Below are 23,577 nucleotides of genomic sequence, written 5' to 3'. Positions count from 1 at the left end.
ACTGCAGTGAGCATCCTTTTCTCTCTTAACGTCATGCTCAGGGTTTCAGTATTTCACTAAGTGTGTATATACTGGTGTGCAAAAGGTATTTTTAAAATCATGAATGGTATATAACTATATTATTTTCTGTAACTTGATAATACTCTTTTTAAAACCATATTTGGTTAAGTGGTGAAGAATACATTTGCTTTTTGAAAATGATGTGTTTGTGTATGACATGTGCACATGAGTACTGTACCCAGAGGCTGGAGATACTGGCTTCCAACAGCCCTAACCACTAGCCAACACTATGCATAACTAATTTTTTCAAAGCCTTCTTTTAATGATGGTTCTTAAATGCTTTAACCTTCCTTCTAGCCCACCACCCACCAGAGGGAATGGAAAAGAGAGGATGGGGGGGGGGGAGTGGACCTGTTTGGAGCAGCTCCCACCTGCATTGTCAGGAAACGAGAGGTTCCGTTCACTGGTCAGCAGTGGCAGCTCGATCCACTCGCAAACACTTCACAGATACACCAGCAGTCCAGTTCAGTAAAGTCAGGATAGCAAACAGGACTCAGCAACAGTGGAACTACCTAACAGAGATAACCAGGCCTCGGCCTCGGTACGGGGACCAGGGCCAACAGGAACGCCAGGAAAAGTTCACAGCTGTGCCTCTCTCAGTGAAGTGAATGTCAGCAAAGACGTAAGACCAATAAGCACTGCACAGCTAGGTCTATAAGCAAGCCAAGCTCAGCCTCTGTCACTATCCAGTGAGTCCTGTTTATACTCTCTCCAAACATCACAGGTTTTTCACAGGTCTTGCCTCAGCATGTGTGTCTGTCTTAGCTGATATCACTCTGCCAATCGGCCCAAGCCCACAGAAGTGGCAAGAAGCCACAGCACACCACCAGAAGTTCTTTGGTGAGTTTCTGTGGAGTCCCAACAAATGGAGCTCAATTATACAATGTAAGGCAGACCAGTGCATGCTTATCCTTCATCGTGTGTCCTTTCACATGCTTGCTTTATCGGAACAGCCTCTCTCCTGTGTCTGCTTCAGCTAACTGTTCCTTCACGAGTCTTTCACCTGTGTCTGCATCAGCAAAACATTTCTTTACATGTTTGCCCCAGCAAAACTCCTTCCAACACAACTGACTTTCCAAAGAACCCTTAAATTTCCACTTCAACCGTGTGTGTGTGTGTGCATGTGTTGCTATTTATGTTTGTGTGTACATGTGAATATTTATTTGTGTATATGTGTATACTTATGAGTGTATATATAAGTATATTTATGTGTGTACATATATATGCTTGTGTGTATATGGGTATATTATGTCTGTGTATATTTATGTGCATAATCATGTATATTTATATATGAACATGATGGGTATTTTATGTCTGTGTATATGTGTATACTTATGTGTATATACATGTGTATATGTGTGTAGGTATGTGTATAAATGTGTATATCTATATTTGGGTAAATGTGTATATTTATATGTGTGCATGCATACAATTATCTTTGTTACACATGTACATTTATGTGTGTATATGCATGTGTACATACTAATGTTTATGTGTGTACATGCATATATTTATATGTATGTACATGTGAAGTGGAAACTTAAGGGTTCTTTGGTAAGACACTTGTGTTGGATGTTGTTTTGCTGGGGCAAACGTAAAGAAACATTTTGCTGAAGCAGACACAGGTGAAAGACTAAGGTAGACTCATGAAGGAACTTTTCACTGAAGCAGATACAGGAGAAAGGATGTTCTGCTAAAGCAAGCACGTGAAAGGACAGGTGATAAAGGATTATTTGCTAATGACACACATGTACTGTTCCACTCCATTTGTTGGGACTCCAAAGAGAGAAACATGCCAGAAAAACTTCTGGTGGTGTGTTGCAGTTCTTTTTTGCTTCTGCAGACTTAAGCTGATCTGCAGAGTAAGACAGACTCACATGCTGAGGCAAGACCTGTGGAGGACACAGGATGTTTGGAGGGAGTATGAAAAGGACTCAGACAGCAGTGGTGGAGGCTGAGCTTGGCTTGCTTGCATAGCTAAACGCTTCTTGGTCTCGCGTCTTTGCTGACCTTTGCTTTGCTGAGAGGCACAGCTGAGAACTTTTCCTGTTGGCCTTGGTCCCTCCTGCTGACTCGAGCAGAGGCTGAGGCCTGGCTGTCTCTGCCAGATAGTGCCACCACTGCTGATTTGTGTTTGCTATCCAGACTCTACTCAACTGGACTGCTGGTGTATCTATGAAGTGTTTGCGAGTGGATGGATCTGCTGCTGCTGACCTGTGAACTGAACTTACGATTTCTTAATAACACAGACAGGAATTGCTGCAAAGAACCTTTCTAAACAAGTCTACTTTCCCCATATCCTTTCTTTTCCACTACTTCTGGTGGGTGGTGGGCTAGAAAGGAGGTTAAAACACTTAAGAACCATCATTAAAAGTAGACATTGAAAAAAGCAAAGTTATACTTGTGTATAATAGCTTTGTGTGAATATATGTGTATATTTATTTGTGAGTGTATGAATATTATGTGTGTACATGTTTATGTCCATTGTGTTCATGTGTATATTTATGTTTGTTTATTTGAGTATTTGTGTATATGTGTATACTCACATCTGTGCACATGCATATAGTTATGTTTGCACATGTGAATGTTTATGTGTGTATATGTGCATATTCACATATGTATACATGTATGCATTTGTGTGTGTAGATGTATGTGTGTAGATGTGTATATTGTGTGTATATTTATGACCACATGTATATATTTATCTGTGTTTAAAGGTGTATATTTATGTTCACGTGTGTATACTTCTGTACATTTATGCTTGTATACATGTGCATATGTTTGTACATTTCCATATTTGTGTGTGTACATGTGTATATCTTTGTGTGTGTATATGTATGTGTTTATGTTTGTATACGTGTGTATATGTGTGTGTATTTTGTGTCTATATATGTGTATAATTATGTTTGCACTTGTGTGTTTATATGTGTATACATGTGTATATGTATGTATAAGTACATGTGTATATGTGTGTGTTTATGTGTGTGTGCATGTTTATATATTTTATATATAAATATCCTCTTGAGACCTCTGGAATCATATATTGGAAACATAATAGGAATAGCTTGAAACTCTTGTTGTCTATTGTATACATAACTACTCTTTGAACCTTCACCAAATACTTATGAAGTATTAGTATGGCAACGCCTCTTGTCTCAAGAACTTTTCAGAGAAAGTTGGATGTGGTGACACTGCCAGCAGTCTCAGCTAAAGCAAGAGGATTGAGATTTTCAGATCCATCTGAGCTATGTAGTGAGATCTCTCTCTCAAAAAAAACCCAACAATGAGTTGGTCTTTAAGTAGGATGACACCATTTTCATATATATATATATATATATATATATATATATATATATATATGGACTTTCATATAATTGAGGTCTCATTGAACCCCTTTCCAATGTTTGGTATACTATGGAACAAACATTGTAGGTTTAAAAATGTCAAAAGATTGCCAGTAAGGAAAAATAATATTGAAAAATGATAATAACCATCTCAGCTTTGCAAGAAGACTGCTGTTGTGTGCAATTTTTAACTTATTTACTTATTTATTTTTATGTATATGAGTGGTTTGCCTGCTTGTATTTATGTGCACCATATGAGTGTCAGCTGCACACAGAGGTCAAAAGAAGACATCAGATCCCTTGGAGGGAGAGGCAGACAGAGTTCTGTGGATTTGAGGCTAGCCTGATCTATCTAGTGAGTAGTAGCCAGGCTGGGCTGCACAGTAAGACCCTGTCTTGAAAAAAAACAGAAAGAAGTTTAGTCACACTAGTTATGCTTCAAGTACCCAGGAGCCACATGTGACTAGTAACTACCATATTGGATGGTGCAGCTGCAGAGAGATCATGCTGCTGTGTATGTCTATATAGCCAAAGGTGACTTTCTGACTTCTGCCTCCCAAATGCTGGGATTACAATAGGCCTGTGTCACCATGCCTGGCTAGTAAACTCCATTTCATGTATTATAATGATTACACTCTTAAATTTGGAAATATTCTCTATTTACAAATGACTTCCATTTAGGTTGCTTCAGCTCGTATTCAATTAATGTGGTATAATTTGTCTCAAAGAACATATGTTTAATATAATTTAAATGGTATTTATATGTATATGCTGAGTACATTACTGAAATTACTCTTGGTCACATTTTTTACACAATCCCAACATGAAACCGTAGCCTAACTGGAGTTTCTTTGTATCTTTCACTGGAGTGTGAGATATTAATTGAAGCTGGATATGTAACATTGAAATCAACAGGAATCCCAAACAGCGTGAGACTATTCATGCTGGAACAAATCAACATGCAAGTTTCTCATAAGTTACCAAAAATATGTAATGGGTCTTTGACTGTCACTTGCCCGTGGATTTATCCTCTAGTTTTAGCCTAGAGCCCCCTCAGAGGGCCCAGTCATCTACCTGAATCCAAGCAAACAAGAAATCACACACTCATATTAAAGCAATGAAATCTGCTCTTAGCTGGGCATGGTGGTGCACTTAGGATCCCAGTACCCGGGAAACTGGGTACTCATGAGAGTTCAAGTCTGAGGCCAGCCTTGGCTACATAGTGAGACACTGTCTCAGTGAAAAAGAAAAACCAACCTGATGTGGTGGCACAAGTTTGTAATCTCAGCTCTTGGGAGGCTAAGACAAGAAGATTGTGAGTTCAAGGCTAGCCTGGGCTGCATAGCAGGACCCTGCACAACAAAACAAATATATAAGTAAACAAAATATTAAAAACAATACATGGCTGCCAGAATGGAAAAATGACCATAATTTTTGTTCCCCATTTTAGTGTGTAAGTATGTGGGGGCTGTGTGTGGTTTGGGGGGGCAAGTAGGTAGGTGTGCTCTGTGTGTGTGTGTGTGTGTGTGTGTGATGCATACCATGTGCATGTGTGGAGACCAGAGGATAACCTAAGAGAATTAGTTCTCTCCTACCAGGTGGGCCTCAGGGATTAAACTCAATTTGTCAGTATCTGCAGCAAGTGCCTTAAACACTGAGCCAGGCTCCATTTATAAGTCATTTTTTTAAGTTATTACTAAAAGTAGACATATGTTGTGCTATTATTGAACAGTAGTTACAAAGTAGTTAAAGAAAATCACAGTCACAGAGAAGATAGAAGAGCTGCTGGTGGAAACATTTGATTAAATGACAGAACAACGATGGCGAGCCGGGTGGAAGGCTGGGCGCCACGGCTACGCTAGGAGAGAGCGCTCAGCAGCGTAGAGTGTCAGTCAGCTCATGCACACTGCGACGTGATATGCAAATGAGGAGTGCTGCATGGCTTCATTCTTTCTTTAAAGTTATTTTTCATTTTAAGTGTGAGTTTTTTACAAGTTTGTGCCACATGTGTGCAGTGTCCACAAAGCCCAGAAGAGGGCATCAGTTCTCACAGAATAGGATAGATGGTTCTGAGCTGGGAACTAAGCCTTGGGTCTTCTGCAAGAGCAGCAAATGTTTTAACCTGCCCAAAAGTCATCGTTCCTGCCCCAAATCACTTTGATCCCTAAAAACCCATGTTTCCCATTTACTTGGTTTCACAAATGTTCTGTAAGTCATAGTATTAACAGGAGAGAGGTTTACATCAATAAAGTACCAGGCAAGTATGTCACAGGAACGACACTCAAATACAAGAGGCTACACCTGAATGTCAAGAAGAGGCTGAGATGCCAAGGGGGAATCATGCTGAGATCCTGCTTCAGAATCAGTGTGAGAGGAACTGGCACAGGGACTCAGTGGGCAAGATACTTGCTGTACAAGCATGAGAACCTGAATGCAGATTCTGAGCATCCACCTAAAAAGCCAAGCATTGTGGCAAATACCTGGAACCCCAGAGCTGAGGACAAGTGGCTGTGCAGGCTCCTTGGCAGCCAGTCTAGCATGCTACAGGACCCGTAAGACAGCCTGTCTTAAGAAATGAGGCAACATGCTTGTGGGAGGCACCCACTCTTAGCCTCTAGTGTGCACACGCACACACACCCACACACTAGGTATATATGTTCATGATCAAGCTTTATCCATATGATTGGACATGGTGGTACAAGCCTTTAATCCCAGCCATCAGGAGGCAAAGGTGGGTAAGTATCTGTGACTTTTCTGCCAGCCTTTTCTACACAGCAGGTTCTAGGCCTGCCAAGGCTATATAGAAAGACCTTGTTTAAAATAATAATAACAAAACAACAAAACCTCAAACTTTAGCTATAATTTTTCTATCAATTTCTTAAATAGCTGTTTAGTTTATAAAAATATTCTATAAATAGTTCAGAGAGCTCCCACAAACTCTAGGAGAGTTCTCATTCCCTATATTTCTTACATTTTACTGTTACTATTTACCTAGCAAGGCACCTCAGTGTCTGTTAACAAGCCAGTACCAGGGTATTAATACTAACAAAGTCCATACGCTTGCCGGGTTCCCTTGCTTTTGTTTAACATTGCTTTTCTGTTCTAGGATCCCCCCAGGACTCCATGCTACATTGAACATCCATCTCACCCTGGGGTCCTCTTGGCTATGAAATTTTCTCATCTTGTTTGGATAGCCTGGACAACTTGAGATGCAGTGGTCAGATTGTCCCTCAAGTGAGTTTTGCTTAGTGTTACCTCATGATTGGGTGGAGATCATGGGTCTTCCTTCTTAGAAGTTCATGAAAGTGAAGAGCCCTTTACCACAGCACACAGAGTGCATGCTGTCACCATAACCCACAACTGTTGCCCCTGATGACCACTGACTGAGGCAACGTCTCCGGGTCTCTCCACTGCCCACTAATATTTTCCCCTTTCTATTTGCACTCTTTCAAAGGACATCACTAGGCACAGCCCACATTTGAGAAGTGGGTTTGTTAGGCTTCTAATGATGTGATAAACACCATGACCAAAAGAAACTAGGTTGGAGGTGTTTGTTTCAGCTCACAATCCTCAGGTCACACTCCATCATTAATGGAAGTCAGGGCAGGAACCCGGAAGCAGGAACAGAAGCAGAAGTCGTGGAGGAATGCTGGATACTAAGCCATGGAGGAGTGCTGCTTACTAGCTTGCTCCCTGTAGCTCACTCAGCTTGCTTATTTACATAACCCGGGGGGTGGCACCACCCACAGTGGACTAGGCTCTCCTCCATCAACCAATCAAAAAGTGTCCCCAAGGACTTGTCTACAGGACAATCTAAGGGAGGCAGTTCCTCAGTTGAGATTCCCTCTTCCCAGATATGTCTAGGTTTTTGTCATGCTGACAAAACCACCAGTTCAGGGTTCTACCTTATTGCAGAGCATCTGTATGATTTAGAATTTTTTTATATCAGAGATTTGTCTCTATGCCCTGGTTGAATTCATTCAGGAATTTATTTATGTCAGCTTACAGTCAGATATCTTATTCTTTGAGTTATATTTGAATACTTTGCTTTTTATCTTATTTAATTTTGTTGTGCGTGTGCATGTGCGTGTGTATGTATGTCTGTGACTGTCTGTCTGTCTGTGTACACGTGGAAGCCAGAGGATAACTTTCAGGAGTGTCAGTTTTCCCCTTCTACCACCAAGGTTCCAGGGATTGGTTAAACTCAGGCCAACAGCCTTGGTGGCAGGTGTCTTTACCAACTGAGCCATCTCTGCCCAGTGCTTCGTTTAGTGACTCGGCTCAAACAATCCATTGTTGTCAACTGGGGCTTGTTCATTTGACCCATTGTGTCACTCTGAGTGACATACTTCTCTCTATGTGTGTGTACGTGTACATGTGTGCATGTACATGTGTGTGTGTGTGTGTGTGTGTGTGTGTGTGTGTGAAAGAGAGAGGAAGGGAGAGAGAGAGGGAGAGAGGGAGACAGCGAGTGTGTTCATGGTTAGCACATCCTTGCTTTCTGTCACTACAAGATTCCCTAGCCTCAGATGGTTTATTTTCTGCCCTATTCTTAGAAACAACTATTTCTCTAAGGAGGAGAATAGAGAAATAACACTCTTTTGGTGAATATTAAGACTGAAAGGTGGCAACCATTTGACACCATGAAGAAAATCACCCAAAGAGTGCAAGCCAGTACTCTGAGTGTCCAGGTTGTAGAGCAAAGCACTGAGCACTTGGAGATGCGAACCTTGACCCCGCTCGGTTCAGACTCCTGTAAGTGAAATAGTAAATGTCTTTATTACGTCCCTTTCCAAACTCTTGCTGGGGAAGACACATAAACAGAAGCAACTGCAACTACATTCTCTGTGCCATTTCACACATGTTCACAAACAGCCCTACATAGGATGAGAAGAGGGTCTTTTATGGTAAACTAGTTCTTAGGATTTACTTTGGCATATGTGCATGCACACATACCACGGTTTGAATGGGGAGGGGTCAAAGTGCAACCTGTGGGACTCAGTTCTTTCCTGTCCAGATGTGGGTCCCAGGGGTATAACACAGGGACCCATCTCTTTGGCCCTTTATTTCTAATATGGAGATAGGGTCTCCTGTATGCAAATAGAGCAGCAGCTGATGACAACGCAGTTACTCCTTAAGAACCTATTGTTTTAGGGAATAAATTGTTTTAGGGGGCCAGAGTCTCTGCTCACTCCCTGACCTCTGAGGTAACTGCTGGTGTGGGGCTGAAATCTCCCTGTACTCGCTGGCCTCTGAGGGTGCTCTGGCTCAATGAATTTTTGACCATGGAGTTGGATCAATGGTGGAGTTCAAAGCCTCGGTGTATTCCCTGACCTCAGAGGGTAACCACGGGTGAGGACTGACTTTTTGGCATACTTCCCTGGCCTCAGAGGTGACCATGGGTGGGGAGCTAAGACTTGGTACATTCCCTGTCCTCCAAGGGCAATCTGGAATAATATCCAAAATCTTGCAACACCGTCTGAACTCAGAGGGCAACCTGTATTTCTGAATAGCTGAATAGTTGCATTCTTCTTGAGTAGGATACTGTTATGTTGCCCAGGCTTATCTCAAACTGTTGTGCTCAAGCATTCCGCCTACTTGGGCCTTTCCAGTACCTGAGAGTATATGGTCACACCTTTGTACCTGGTTTTGGTTATAATTTTTAATCGCTCAAGTGTGTGTGTGTGTGTGTGTGTGTGTGTGTGTGTGTGAATACTAACAATTAGGTTAACTATTTACCTGCAATTTCAAAGCTGTTAGAATTTCCATGTTTTTATTTTTATCAACATAATACCCTTTAACCAATGGGACTATAATATAGCATCTGCTCACATGTTGTTTATGTGTCTTCCATCCCCTTTTCAAAGTGTCTTCTCCTACAAGCACCAAGACTTTCCATCTTCCCACAGAGAAAAACACACATGTCAGACAAAATAATTTATTACAATATATACAGTAAATCATTGGCCATGCAATGAAACCAAAACAACTAGGTAGTTTTCATTGCCCTTTGCATCCCCGAGCTTCAGCCCCTCCCTTTCTCCTCTCAAGACTCACAACTTACCACAAAGCCCACCCAGCCTGAGCCCCCTGAACACATACCCTGAGTGTGCTAGAAAGGGGTGGTTCCCCAATTTCTCCTCTTCTCAGTACAGCTTAAGAGGAACAAAAAAATACCTTAAACAACTTTCTCCAGGTTTTCTTTCTTCTGTAACAACAAGCCATCCATTGACACTCTAAGCCACTTCCATGCCCAACACCTTACTCAGCTCTCCTCTAAGCTAACTTTAAACCATTCTACAATAACATGCTGGTGTCCTAGCTTCAATAGGATAATATTACAATATAATTAAGATTTTGAAATTTTAATTAATTAATTAATTAATTAAAAGTTAAATGAAAATTATTTTCCCATGGGAACCTAGCTCAACATAAACAGTCTTCTTCCAACTAAAACCATCAAGCACCTCCCATCTAGAACTGAGGCTGGCTGCCTTAGTCTGGTCAGTGGATGATCACCAATAAAGACAGATTACAAGGCAATTATTGTGGCCAAACACATGGGAAAGAGGACCTCAGGCTAATTATTTCCGTGATTCCTGGGAGAGTGTGCTGCATTGGGGTGGCAGATGTCCTTGCAGGTGCACTTACTTTGTCCTATCAAGTAATGTCAATTTCTAAGATTATTGCAGGTCAACATCAGCACCATGAGGCAGAGAGACACTAGAAAATGCATTCCACTCCATAATAGACTCCATTGGTATGCTTTGTGCAACCAAAATAAAATAATAAAATAAAATAAAAGCTAAACAAGGGCCAGGCAGCACCCATCAATAAATGCCATAAGATTTATGGAGTCAACAGACATTCCTAAATGACTAAGACACTTCAGGTGTCGTGACCACTGCAATGAGTAACAAGCCAGGAGATACACAATGGGCAGTTTTTAAAGACCAGAAAGTTCTCAGTACTCAAGCTTGGCTGTACCCCTAATTGGTGTGAGTCTCCCACCCTGTTCAAGTAAATACTGTCTCCTTGAGACTGCCACTTTAAAGAACAAATTCACGGGACAAAGTTCCCATCCTCAGCTTCTGGGCATTCTTACATTTGTGAAATTGATTTTTTTTTAACTAAAAAAAAAAAAAATCTAGAGGAAGGGTTGCAATGGCAGGGAATTTCTTTTAGAAAAAAAATGGGAGGAGGAGGAAGAGGTGAGGGGTCAGGTAGAAAAATGACAGGAACCAGACTACAATTTTTAAAAAACAGCATTTAAGGATTATAAACAATAATTACAAGCTGGGTGTCCCTGAGACAGAGTGACATCAGACAACACAAGGCTTCTGTGTCTTAGTATGGCTTTTTCTGTCTGAGTCAACTTCACTTCTAAAGCTCTGGCATGACAGATGGGTGTGGCACACTGGCTTTAAATTCACAGCGACATAATCATCTCCCTCCAGCAAGCCTATAATCACACTTATACATCTTTTATCCAAATGTGTGACATCTACAACTGGCCAGTTTCCCCTTGCCACTACAGAGTGGGTCTAAAGGGAAATAGCAATTCCAGAGTTGCCAAGTCTACACCAGAAGGCAGGGTTCAGGCAAAATAGGCGTGGCAGAAGACTGCCACAGCCAGCAGAATGATGCCGTTGATGTTCACCACTGTCCTCCACAGAGGCTTCTCAGAAGTGTCTGTCATCTTCATCTTCAAGGCTTTCTCCTCTTCCTTAGTCATCTTTGGTCCTTTATCCTGGTCCAGCCCACAAAACAGGTCATATGCCCTCCTGAAGCATCCTTTCTCCTTCTGGGGGGCTTCTGTGTCTACAGAAAAACATAAGGGCTCATTAGATGCAGAGACTAAAGGCACTGGAAAGAGCTCCCAGAGACGCTAGGGTACCACAAAGCATCTTCCATTCTCAAGCAGCATCTCTGCCCTCTCGTTCTCAGGACAGGATTGCATACAATGCTCAAATGGGCACACATGTGAGGCAGTGCTGGACTGGATCCTGCATCCTCACGGTCATCTGTGTTTTATCTCTTCCAGGACCAACATGTGAGGCAGTGCTGGACTGGATCCTGCATCCTCACGGTCATCTGTGTTTTATCTCTTCCAGGACCAATATAAAATGTGTTTTGATTTAGAATAGTCAGACAAGATAACAGATGATGAGAGAGAGGTGCTGAAAACTGAGATGGATAACTGACTTAGGAAGAAATGGTAAGTCCACCTCTGGAATACAGAACCTGTACCTTTTTGCTATACCACTGGATGACAATGAGGCCAGCCTGACTCAGAAGAGAATTGGTTGTACTTGCCTCTTCTAAGGTTTCACAACAGACCTATCTAGAGGATAAAGGTTACTCTGAACAGGCCCAAAAGCAGAGCAACAGTGATCAATACTTGTTGGTCTTGATACATGCTGGTGTTTGCTCACACTGCTAAATCAAACCATCCAATTGGGCATGGCATCCAAAGAGGATGCCTGTCAAGGGAACAGAGTCCCTCCTCAGAGGTCAGTTGTGGCATTGGAGACAGACAGATGCAGTTCCAAATGCCAGCTCTGCCAGTCACCAGCTGTGAGACCAGTGTCACTGCATGTTTTAACACGATGTTCAGGGACTACTGACTGGCACTTCCTGGCTTTTATAAATCAGAGTATTACGTTTTGGAGTCCAAATATGTAGTAGGTCTGGCATCCCAGCTCCTGAGATTAGAGGAGTGTGCCGCCACTCTTAGCTCACACACTTTTAAAAACAGAGCTTAGTGACAAGTGCACATGTGTCAGAACTCTAAAGTGAGGTGATGAGCGTAAGTAGTCTCTAAGCACATAGTAAGTCTAGATACCTAGTGGGTCTACAGCTAGAAATGTATGTTTCTGATGCCAGACTCATAACTTGTTCTGCTTCATCTAGTACTGTCCTGCAGAATAGACTTTCAATTTTAATACCAGATAAAGCACACGGATTTGTTCTGCACAAACAGATCCTCTTCTGCACACCACACACGTATATTCACGGTGTGTGTACCTGTTCTACATAGAGAGTAAAAGGTGCAGCATGAAAGTTGAAGGCAGACTTAATTTAAAGGGCAAGCCTTGGTCTACAGTAGGCTAGCGCAGAGATAGAGTGCTTCCCTTGCAATATGCTAGATACAAGTAAGACTTGATCCCCAGAACTGAAAAAAAAAAAAAACCATAAAGAATACATCAATGCACACAAAGCATCATCTTAAGCATGCAAAGAAATTCAATTTTTCTAATTTGCAATTCCCAATTCAGAGAAATCTAAAGTGGAAAGATCTGAGATCCCCAGAGCCTTTGTCCCATACTCCCAGTGTCACTAGAAATGAACATAGCATTGTGTACATCTCTGTCTTAGTTCACAGGGTGTGTCAGTAAAGCCTTAATTCTCTGACCCCTGACTGTTCCAAGTCAAGAACAAATTTATTCACTGATCCACTTAGTTCTGCCAAATACGAGATGTGAGGCAGCTGAGAGGTTTTCACTCACCTTTATCCATGTGGTGAATGTCCTCAAAGGCATCTATGCATCTTTCACCCTGCTCCTCCCTCAGTCCCTGGGACTGGACATAAGCCTTGGAAGGCATTCTCGAAAGACTTTAATAAACGGCTTAGGAACTCACCTATTTCAATTGTATCTTTAGGGTCCTCCTGGATGTCCTCCTCCTCTCCTGCATCCAGGTCGATACGCTCTTCTTTGCTGTCGCGTAGACTCCAACACAGACGGTACAGCTGTGGAGAAAGCAGAGTATCACCAGGAAGATGTCAGTAGTGTCCTAGGCTAAGACTCTAGGGAAACAAGAGTATACATCAAGAAAGGAAAAGAACATGGCCTCCCCACACCAAAAGAAGATGGATATCTGCCCTGTTCATACATTGCTTCTAAATGTGGTTGCAACATGAATACAAACACACATGCAGCCTACATCAAGAGAGATATAATATATATATGTATATATATATATATACATATATATAATGATGAGAGATATATATCATCGAGAGTATATATATATATATATATATATATATATATATATATAGAGAGAGAGAGAGGCTAAGAGACCACCTCAACTCATCCCTAAACAAGGCATTCTGTATCATCACCTCCAAGGCCTAGGGAGTGTCACAGAAGAGAAGACAAGAGGAATGTTAGCAAGCCCTGGGGAGCTATGACTAGTGTCTCCCGCACCATCGTGTTCATAACCCAGTGCACCTGTGGCCTGCACAACGCTGAGCCTGTCATCATGCACAAGGAAACGGTGAAGGTGATCATAAGATCTCAGCGCACACTGAGGGACTCTGGATAACCAAAGGGCACTGGAGGAGGGAGCGTCACTTTCTTTGTCAGCATAGCCAGTGAGAAGTCCCCATGTTCTGTGACTGACTCCCTGCTCATTCCCATGAAAACAACCACAATTAAACTCTGTGGGTCAAAAGAGAATATTCAAAGAAAGAGTACACTTGTTGGAAAGAAAACATTTCAGGAGGAGAGTCACAGGATGGAAGAGGGTAATGGATGGTGTAACTGACCAAAATTCAGCATATTTATATATGAAGGTATCAAAAACTTTGACTGAAATATAAATGTTAGGTGTGTGAATGAATTCACTTTTTCCTGATAAGTGTGTTCCTTTCAGCACTGCGACTAAGAAACAAGACCAGCCAGTCGTTTATCCACATCAGCACTATAAGACCCTATGATTGAACACTGTCACATAAATAAGACACATAATAAAATGAAAACTAGAAACATAAGCCGTGTCAGCACAGTCGAGTAGGGGCAGTTTCTACTGGTATTGTTCAGAATGTGAGGAGATAGTCTGAAGAGACTGACTATCTCTGAGAGAATCAATGTATCATGTCCATCCCAACCATGCCTTTTGGGTTTCTCCATCTTACAAGGAAGCCTGGAGCTAAATATGCTTTCAGCTTCAATACTTTTGAAGACTGAGATACAGGAAAATAGTTTATACAACAACAACAACAACAAAAACTACCACAGAGCTGGGGAAAGACAAGCTGGTGAACCTGCAGCTACAGATGCAGATTCTGTTTTACATTAAGGTTTGTCTCAGATCTTGATAATCTTACTGTAAGATTAAAGGTGTCTTAAGGATTCTACAGGTACTTGTATTTCTGTGTGCTGGAGTAAAGTGTACATACAACCCTGTTTCTCTCTCTACAAATGACTGCTGGTTTGGCGTGGTGGTTTGAGTAGGTTTGGCCCCCCCATAGACTCATGTGTTTGAATGCTTGGCTCATGGGGAGTGGCACCATTAGGGGTGTGGCCTTGTAGGAGGAAGTGTGTCATTGTGGGGGTGGGCTTTGAGGGCTCCTGGTGCTCAAGCTCTGCCCAGTGTCTTCCTGGCTGCCTTCCAATCAAGATGGAGAACTCTCAGCTCCTTCTCCAACACTGTGTCTGCCTGGATGCTGCCATGCTTCCTGCCATGATGATAATGGACTGAACCTCTGAACTTTAAGCCAGCCCCAGTTAAATGTTTTCTAAGAGTTACCTTGGTCATGGTGTGTCTTCACAGCAATGCAAACCCTAACTAATACAACTGGGTTGATTCTCTAGCTCCGTTCCCTCTGCAAACCTGAGAACACTAGAAAGCTGTTTTGCGTTGAGTCATCAGACTATTTTGCTTATAATAAAATGGAGTTCCCAATGGAGGAGTGAGAGAGAAGACTGAAGGAGCTGAAAGGGTTTGCGGCCCCATGGGGAGATCAACAATACCAACCAACCAGAGCTCCCAGGGTCTAAACCACCAGTCTAGGAGCACATAGGAAGGGACCCATGGCCCCAGCTGTACACATAAGGGAAGATGGCCCTGTTGGGCATAGGTGGGTGAGGAAGTCCTTGGTCCAGTGAAGGCTGGATGCCCCAGTGTGGAGGAAATCGTGGGTGGGGAGGTGGGAGTGGGAGGGTGGGTGGGGGCATATCCTCATAGAAGCAGGAGGAGGGGGGATGGGATAGGGGGTTCCTGGGTGATGGGAAATGGCGAAAGGGGATTACATCTGAAATGTAAATAAAATATCCAATTAAAAAATTTTTAAATTAAAAAATAAAATGGGCATGTTGTTTGTTTCCTCTTTTGAATTGGTGAATCTATGAAAGAACTTTAATCCACTGGCAGCGTCTGCAGCTAAAGAGGTGTATTATGATTTCTAAAGGCTTGAAATGGGTGAAGATTGGTAGAGTGACATGACCTGAATGTCTCCTCCAAAACAAATATCAGAATGTAATTGCCAGTATGACAATATTAAGAGTGGGATCTTTAGATTATCTTTGAAGGTAGGGAATCCAATTACCTCTTAATACTGCTATCATGGGAGAACCTTTCTGACTAAAAACATAACAAAGAGGTTAAAGTTTGCCTTCAGCGCTTTCTCCCTGTCTCTCACATGCAGCTTCTATCACGACACCAACTGCCATGCTACTTCGCTGTAAGAAGCCCTTCACCACACGAAGCCTCTCACTCTTTGATTTTCCAGCATCCATAGCTGTGAGTGAAACAAGCTTATTACTTATAATCTACTTAGTTTGTGGCATTCAATTATAGCAACATAAAACAAAATAAAGCATACTGTCTTAAATGCCCTAATTAGAAAAAGCTGAGAAGAAAACCACAGTTTAGTTTTTCCTGACTGGGGTGATTTCTGTAACAAGGCCTGTTCCTTGCTGGGATGTGGATGATTTGTCCATGGAACTTTGACAAGATTTCTAATCTAGTATTACATTGCCTGTCAAGTGACCTCACTTTGCTTGTAGTTGTCACTCAGGGAGCAGAGTCTCCAGAACAGCCCCTGGTCTGAAGTCTGAGCTGTAAGGACTTGCACCAGACAGTGCTGGTACAGCAAGTATTCCAGGTTTTTCATCCTGCAACCTTCTGTATGAAACCAACAATAACTGAAATGATTTTAGTCGTGGGTGCTGCAGCAAGGGCCTAGGGAACAAGGGAGGGAAATGTCTCAAGTGGATACTCACGTGCACGTCTGGAATGGGCTTCGTGAGTAGGGAGACAACCATGATGATGATGGTGGTGATGACGAAGAGGATGATGGCAAAGTACAGATAGTGGACCCCGCAGATGATCGTGGGACAGTTGCTGGGCTCCATGCAGCTCCCAGTTCCATAGGCAAACTCAGTAATCATACGGGCGATTCCAATCAAGAAGCCTATAATCAGTCCCCAGAAGGCTCCCTGGAAAAGAAAGGCCTGGGTTAACTGTGCTGAAACCAGAAAGCAACTGGCATTCCCATATCCTTAAGTAATGGAAGAAAGAAATGAAGAAGTAGAGGAGAAAAAGCTCCTCCAGGCTGTCAGGGGCCAGAACACTGAAATTCAGATTCAGGCCAGAACTGTTAAGCAGCACTTTCTATGAGGCTGTCTTAACTGCTCCAGCAACATGGTAGAACATAAAATAAGAATTCAAAATAGAATGGAATCAAATGTCTACTGGTTGCTATAGACTATTAACAGTGTGTCTTAAGTCCAAAACTTCCTTCTAACATAAAAACTCGTTTGATGGTAAGGGGTGTGGCTCAGTAGTGGAGTGATTGCCTTGCATGCATGAGGCCACAGACTCAATCCTCAGGACCACAAAAATAATAGCTGTAATCAATTGAGCCTGTGTGCCTTCGGTTAACGCCCTCACAAGACTCCAGTTTGGGTACAATCTGATACAAAGTAATTGATTGCAATTTATCTTCTCTGAAGACATCATAAAACAAATTAAGGAATTTTTAAGGAATGAAGAAGAAAAGACCCTTTCCATAAGCTTACATAGAACATTTCTAGCAACCCACAGGTCCTTCTGGCTTCAAATCCAATCTATCCAGCCTGCCAGTTCTCCCACACCCTTCTCCAGGGTCTAGCCCAGAAAAGTCTCTCACCAGACCTAGCTCAAGTCTCACTTCCAGCACCTCTACCTTATCTGGCTACATCTGCCCGAACCACAACCTACCCCTAAGATTCCACAACAACCTTCCCAGCCTGCCGGCACTCTCGGGTCCCTTCTATGCCAAGTCCCACCTATCTAGCCTGCCAGATCCCCCACATCCGGCTCCAGGGTCTAGCCAAGTGAGTCTCTAAAACTCATTCATGCCTTCTTCCCAGCGTACCTGATCTAGCCCAGGCCCCCACCTCCAGTGCCCTTGTCTAATCTTGCTATCTCTGCCTACATCCAAACCAACCTCTAGGCTCCCACCAGAACCCACCCCATCTGACCACAGGCAACCAACCTCTGCTCCCAGATAGCCAACATCCTTCTCTGAGGTTTAGCTCAATGAGTCTCCTTGGCTCTTCCCAACCTGACAGGTCTACTCCTGGCCCCTTATCCATGGCCTCAGCCTAGTCTGGCCACCATATCTTTACTGAAATCAATTTCTAGGCTTCTACCAGGACTCTACCTACCTGCTTCCAACCCACAGGCTCCTCCAACATCATAATCCAACCTTTCCATGTGGCCAGATCTACCCATACACTCCAGTCTTAGACTAGAAGCACATGCTAGACCATTGCAGTTCCCTCTGCCCACCAGTCTTCATTCTGATAGAGTCATTTCCAACTTCTGAACTCACTTTGTAGACCAGGCTGGCCTTGAACTCATAGAAATCCACCTGCCTCTGCCTCCCGAGTGCTGGGATTAAAGATGTGTGCCACCACCACCAGGCTTACCTCTTTATACATGCAATGTCACTAATTTTAATTTGAGAATGAAATTTTACTATGTGGCTGGCATAAATTAAATTTGAGTGAGGTTTTATATGAGAGATGCAAAGGCTTTAAAAGACTACAAATTGTATTTTTAGAGATCTGGTTCCACTCTTCCTTTTTTGCCTTCTTCCTTCTTTCCTTCCAATCCTCTTTCTTCTATTTGACTTCTTTCCTTCTGGCTAGAACCCGCTGCCAAAGGCCACAATCTGAAAGCTCAGTGACAAGTTACAATGTTATCAGCATGATTTTCTCAAGCATTGAGCAGTCTCTTTGCTAGTCATCTGAACCCACATACTTTATATTCCAAATATATTGTCTTAGTTACTTTTCTATTGATGTGACAAAACTCCATGACCAAGGCAACTTATCAAAGAAAGCATTGTAATTTGGGGCACATAGTACCAGAGAGTTAGACTCCATAACCATTATGGCAGGGGACATGGCAGCAGGCAGGCAAGCGTGGTACTGGGGCAGTAGCTGAGATGGAGCTTATCTGATCTATAAACTTGTGGCAGAGAGAGATAGAGCCAACAGGAAATGGAATGGGCTTTTGAAACCTCAAAGTCCAACCCCAATAACATACTTCCTCCAACAAGCCACACCTCCTAATCCTTCCCAAACAGTTCCACCAGCTGAGGCCCACTACAAACAAGACTTCCTAGTGGGAGCCACAGTCAAGTCAAAGTTACAGAGATTGGATGGGTAGAAACAGTGGGGCCATGGTAGTAAGAAGGCAGGTGTCATAAAATTGTGGAAAGCCTTACTGTGCAACAAAAAAAATTCATGCAACAGAGAAAGCTTACTCAGTAAGAGTGGAAAACCTCCAGTCAGCTCTCCTGCCTTATCACCAGAGACTTGAGAGTGGAGACCTGTCTTATGAGTATAATGACCATGAGAACTTTCACTTATAGCTCTCACACACTCATGCATCAGAGAACTTATAATAAGGAAAAACCTTATATGTATAATGTACAGCCAACTTCACTGTGCGCCAGTGAACCCGTGCTGGGCAGAAGCCATGTGAATGTGCAGAGTGCCGTGTGGCCCTTATTTCTAACTCATACCTCATGCACTACACAACTTATCTTGTCAAAGACCGAGGAAGGAGAAGCTCTCTTGTCATAGAGATACTCCCCAAATAGGAGACACTTCCCTTCTATTTTTTTCCTTTGTTAAAGAAGGACCTTACTGTTTAAAGTTAGTCTTCTGGAAGGCAATTTAAACACAAGCATTTCAGAGACCAAGTCAAAGAAAATAAAACTAAGTACCTAAGCAGGAAAGAAATGATTGGATGGGAAACATACACCATTAGTTGGGACCTTATACCAAGGACAGGGGAGTCAGAGAAAGAGAGCAGATCTGATACTAACTCCTGAGGATTCATGCCAGCTCTCAGGGAGCCTCATGATTCCTTGAGGCATACCCATCCAAACTTATAACTGCATATCCATTTCTTTTGGAAATCTCTGAGACGCAGAATCCTTTTCACAGAGAATATGCAAATCCCCATAAACAGCTTCCACAGCAAACTGGCTTTTCTGGGGCTGCTGGGACGGTACCTACTTGTTCATTGACTCTCTTGCAGAAAATGGCAAGCAGGAAGACGGCTGCGATGGGTGGCCCCAGGTAACTGGTGATGGACTGGATGTAATCAAAGAGCTGCCCACTTTGAGCAGACTGCACAATGGGTACCCAGGCAATGCTGATGCCAATCAGCACGAGGATGAACAACCTGAAATCAAAGCCACAACAGAATATGAGTGCTCTACACAAATAAATATATACATATCAATAATAGATAAATGCATATGTATGTATACACCTATATGCAGGTGTTACAAGCATGTGTGTGTTATATGACTATATGCACATCTCATATCAACACAGTGAAGCAAAATAAGTAGATTCATTCTTGAGGCTTCTTTCTTCCTTACTCTGCTTACCTGAAAGTTGTCTGTGTCTATGAATAATGGAAACATATTTGATTTTCAACAGTCAGCTAGGCCCAGTGATCTAACATGAAAATCTCACTTTGAGAGGAATCAGCGTCTAGGTACAAGGTTATAGACTCTGGAGCACGGATTCAAATTCCTATTGTTTTTGCATGATATAAAACACATTATTTAATCTCTCCCCAAGTCTCCAGCTCTCCAGCTGAAAACTGAGAAGAATGACTTGTGCACTTGATATAATTATAAAGAAGACCAGAGTTTCTGAACGCCATGTGTAGTTAAAGCAAATGAGTACTATTTTCACAGAGACCTCCCCCTGGGATGACCTTCCCATACCCCCCACTATGTATATAAACCCTGTCTGCCATTTCTGACTCTAAGATCTCCTCTGCCAATCATTCTCCTACTACGCTATACTATGCCTGTCTCTTCCTTATCTGAGTCCTTGATTGCTCTTACAAACCATACAATTGTTTCAGGTCACTGTGAGGTTGTTCAGTGCTGAGCAAACGCAAAGCCAGTAGTTATGGGATGCATGCTAGAACTGTAAAGGTCGACATCCTGGGTTTCCTTTTCAGTAGAAGCCTTGTAAGAAAAAAGCCAAGCAAAGTCTCGGTGTTGCTCAGTAGGGTACAAAGTAGTAGATTCTGTGCTGGTTAGATACCCTTTTTAGGAGGGGATCCTTATTGTCTCAAAAAAAATACAGAGTCAGGATGCAGCTCAGTGGTAGAACATCTGTCTAGTGTGTGCAAAGTGCCAAGTTCAATCCCAGCACCATTTGTTAAAAGATATGTGCACACAGCTGGTGCTTTGTAATTTACAGAGAATGTTCATAAATGAAATTTCTGTCAATTTTCACTTCATTTTTGAAACAAAAATGTTGCTTCAAAGGGTCAAGACATCAGGGACACTTGGGCAAAAAAAAAAAAAAAAAAAAAAAAAAAAAAAAAAAAAAAAAAAAAAAAAAAAAAGAGCAGTTAGAGAGTCGAGGACATGAGGAGCATTCTAGAGCAGCCAAGAGTCCTGGGTAGGGACTTCATCAGCTGCAGATGGCAGGCCTGGCTCAGTCCAGCCCCAGTTAAGTCATAGACAGTGTCATTCTGTTGATGCTCATTGGTAGCCTGAGATAAAGAAGCTGATTTCTTACGAATCTTCTAATTCCAGTGGGACAGTGTTCAATTGTTTTCTATGTGACCTGAAGTGATAGGGCTGGGACTCTCGCTCTGGGGTATAGCGCTTGCCCAGAAAATGTACAATGCTCCGAGTTCAATCTCCCAGTACCACAGAAAATAAAAAGCCAGTGACAGGTAAATATAACTGGCCACAGAGATAACTCCAGCCATGCCAAGTATCTGCTAATCTTGCCTAACATGAGACCTATGGTGGGTAGAACTTTCACGGTTATTTAAGCTTTCGTGCTACAGGCTGGGATGCAGGAGGCTGCATTTACCTTCCTGCAATCATGAGCTCCTTCTCAGATGCTTTCTTCCGGATCTTGGTGTAGATGTCCATGGTGAAGAGAGTACTGGCGCTGTTGAAAATGGAGGTCAAGGAGCTCATGAGGGAAGCCATCATGACGGACAGCATCAGGCCTCGCAGTCCTGAAGGAGAATAGCTTTTGAGTGGCATACCCATCATCCCAACTCCCCGCTGCTCTTGTACCAGTACCCAACGTTTGCTTGCTTTTAGAAACTATGCTGCATCCTCAAATGTATCACTCAAGAAAGAAGAGATGTTTTAAGAAGTGGGCTGTAGCTTTAAATGCTAAGACCTCTGCAGACAATGACTGAGAGACAAGATAAACATTAGATACTTTTCAATTAAATGGTAATGGTGATGATGCTGAGTGTGGGGTCATGGCAGTGGCAGGTGTTTCCAGCCAACAGGACTTTCATAAGGACGCTCACCAAAAGGATTCATGATCTAGCAGAAGGATGTTTAAACTAGACTGAAAAGAGACTGAGAGGGCATCTGTGAGTGAGAGACTGGAGCAAATCCCATCTGGAGAGATTGAGGCATGCAGTGTGTGATGCCTGTTCAAGGGTTCGGCATGTGGCGTGTGATGCCTGTTCTTGGTTGTCATCTTAACTATATCAGGAATTAACTAAAACCCAAGGGGCTGGGTACACCCTTGAGGGGTTTTTCCTAATTATAAATCATCTGAAGTGGGAAGACCTACCCTTGATCTGGATCTTTTGAGGTGGGAAGATCCACCTCTGTTCTAGGCCACACCTCCTGGTGGCAGCCTACATAAAGGACATGGAAGAAGGAAGTTCTTGCTCTTTGCCTGTTTGCCCTCACTCAACTGGCAAGTTCATTCCTTTATTGGCCTTAGAGTCTACTTCTTATGATTCCAGCATCTACTAAAGACCAACTGAGACATTCAGTCTCATGGACTGAACAACTAATAGATTCTAGGCTTTCTGTTGGAAGATAGTAATGGTTGGATTGGCTGGACCACAGCCTGTAACCCACCCTAATAAATCACCTGGTGAAACAGGTCTGTGACACAGACTGTGTGGCCTGCAGCAAGACCTATTTAAACTCTGCCCACATCAGCTTTGTCACTGGTAGTAAGAAAGGCAAAAGTAAACTGGAAGATAAGTACAAGATAATTAGGAGACAAATGGACAGAAGTGGTGTGGGCTAGTGGGGGACACTCAGTGGCTGAGAAGCTGAATCTATGATTGGGAGCAGGAGAGGCAGCCTAAGAAGATGGGAAAGGAGACAAATAGAAGATAATAGTATGAACCCAAAGCAAAAGATTCAAGAAAGACAACGATTAACAACATTCAATGCTATTGAGTGATGTAAGGGGAGGGATGGGAAATGGTTGTGTGGTCTATCTCAAGAAAGGCACTGGGGATTCAATATTCACAGGAGCCAGGTGACAGCCAAAGAGGCCAGAAACAGCACTGCACACACAGTGTTTTGTAGCTTTGCACATGTCTTTTTTGTTGTTCACTGTTTTGATATAGCACCGTGTGCTAGGGTCTCAGAAGAGCAGGGGTGTAGAGGGCCAACTTGAAGAAGTGATACATCCATTCCTGTAAATACCAGAGTGACTTTTGCTCACTGGAACCTTCATTAATCAGCAGTCAAGTTCAGCGGAGCAGTTAAACATCACTCCTGGTCTTATAGGGTTTGAATACAAATGCCCTTTGCCCAAGGTTGTGCATAAAGCTTATGGTGAAAATGCTAAAAAAGAAAGCTAGCCATGGCAGTGCACACCAGTGATCCAAGCACGAGGGACGCTTGGAGAAGATTAACATCAATTCAGTTCAAGACCAGCCTGGGCTACATAAGACTCTGCCTCAAAAGAAAAGAAAACATAGATAGACGATTGATAGATAAATAAATAGATGATAAATAGACAGATGATAGATAGATAAATGATAGATAAGAGATAGATAAATGATAGATAAATAGATGATAAACAGATAGGTGAATGATAAATGATACATAGATAGATGATAGACA

At 42.5% G+C, this 23,577-nt stretch overlaps 1 protein-coding gene across 1 annotated transcript in view; it reads right to left on the bottom strand.

Moving 5' to 3' along the window:
* Positions 1-9,328: 9,328 nt before the first annotated feature.
* Slc5a1 (solute carrier family 5 member 1) overlaps positions 9,329-23,577 on the bottom strand; it is a 68,556-nt gene continuing 54,307 nt past the window's right edge. The window contains exons 11-15 of the mRNA XM_034509324.2: positions 21,548-21,698; positions 19,709-19,877; positions 16,415-16,630; positions 13,047-13,155; positions 9,329-11,225 (exon numbers count right to left, since the gene is read on the bottom strand). Of these exons, the coding sequence (XP_034365215.1) occupies positions 11,002-11,225; positions 13,047-13,155; positions 16,415-16,630; positions 19,709-19,877; positions 21,548-21,698 (869 nt within the window). The 3' untranslated portion in view covers positions 9,329-11,001. The remainder of the gene's footprint in view (positions 11,226-13,046; positions 13,156-16,414; positions 16,631-19,708; positions 19,878-21,547; positions 21,699-23,577) is intronic.

The sequence above is a fragment of the Arvicanthis niloticus genome, chromosome 7 (assembly GCF_011762505.2).
Source record: "Arvicanthis niloticus isolate mArvNil1 chromosome 7, mArvNil1.pat.X, whole genome shotgun sequence".
NCBI classification, from domain to species: Eukaryota; Metazoa; Chordata; class Mammalia; order Rodentia; family Muridae; genus Arvicanthis; species Arvicanthis niloticus.
The sequence above is the reverse complement of the archived record's forward strand: the minus strand, read 5'-3'. Positions and strand labels throughout refer to the sequence as shown.